Source organism: Diaphorina citri, unplaced genomic scaffold (genome assembly GCF_000475195.1).
Source record: "Diaphorina citri unplaced genomic scaffold, Diaci psyllid genome assembly version 1.1 scaffold360, whole genome shotgun sequence".
Classification (NCBI taxonomy): Eukaryota; Metazoa; Arthropoda; class Insecta; order Hemiptera; family Psyllidae; genus Diaphorina; species Diaphorina citri.
In genome coordinates, this window is record NW_007377795.1 from 196,407 (window position 1) to 197,451 (window position 1,045).

A 1,045-nucleotide genomic window follows, 5' to 3' on the forward strand; every position below is an offset into this window, starting at 1 on the left:
ATTATTGAGATATTGGGAAAATCCTACAATGCTGCAGTGAGCACCAAAGTTGTGATATAATAACACAAAGAAACTGCATTTACAAATTCCTGTGAACCTATGTACCTTTATACCTAGTATCTTCCAATAGTAAATTTACATCTATTTGCATGATTTCTTCAGTTACGTTGAGAGTGACTTTCGAGATCTGAACATCAGCTGTGATAACTGCATTGTCCACGAAGGCTGTGACTTCCCCCTGTCATCTGTGATCATCAACAAGGAGAACGGGTCTCGAACCATCATCCACAGCAATAGAAACCTACCAGAACTAACCGCCGAGGATTTTCACAAGTTGGACCTTAGCAAATACTGTTGGATCCATTTTGAAGTAAGAAATTACTTTGTAGTAAAAAAATCTATAGAAAAGTCGGTATCCAGCTAGAATAACACCTTGTCAACAACATTTCCCAACAGAGTGCCAGCCTAGTTAGCTTAGGGCCTTAGAGGGTAGTGCGTCTGCCTTGTAAACGCTAGGCCATGGGTTGAATTCCCGCCAGGGGCGGATTTTATCCTGAACGGATAATGTTCCTTATCGGAACTTTTGGCTTTCTCCTATCCCGTCTTCCTTCTATCTTCGATTTCGGAACGATGAGACCATAGCAGTTACAGTTCCCTCTACCGAACCTCTTAAAAAAAGTTTATACCTAGGTATTCTATATGATTTTACTTTGTTCTATTCTTTTTTAGGACATTCTTTTTTTTTTTTTTTTTTAATTCTATTATTTCTATCCCAGGGCAGACGAAACACTTCGGCCATTTCCGCCATGATGCGTCGCGTGGTTCACTATAACGAAGAAGAACGAAGTGAGAATCAGCCTCGCGTCAGACTCTCCGTGGAATTGGAGAAAGCCAACCGTACCCAGCTTCTAGATCTGATACCACTGTGTGATGTGTCCTTTGTGGGCAAGGACTTTGCCACGTCCCAGGCCTACAGTACGATGAGTGATACGATACGACTGTTGAAACCCAGCTTATCACCCGGGTAAGGCTTAAAAAATGAAGA

At 41.7% G+C, this 1,045-nt stretch overlaps 1 protein-coding gene across 1 annotated transcript in view; it reads left to right on the plus strand.

Annotated features, from left to right (window-relative positions):
- LOC103508031 overlaps positions 1-1,045 on the plus strand; it is a 5,238-nt gene extending 4,193 nt beyond the window's left edge. Inside the window, exons 5-6 of the mRNA XM_026822751.1 lie at positions 135-370; positions 777-1,045. Of these exons, the coding sequence (XP_026678552.1) occupies positions 135-370; positions 777-1,028 (488 nt within the window). The 3' untranslated portion in view covers positions 1,029-1,045. The remainder of the gene's footprint in view (positions 1-134; positions 371-776) is intronic.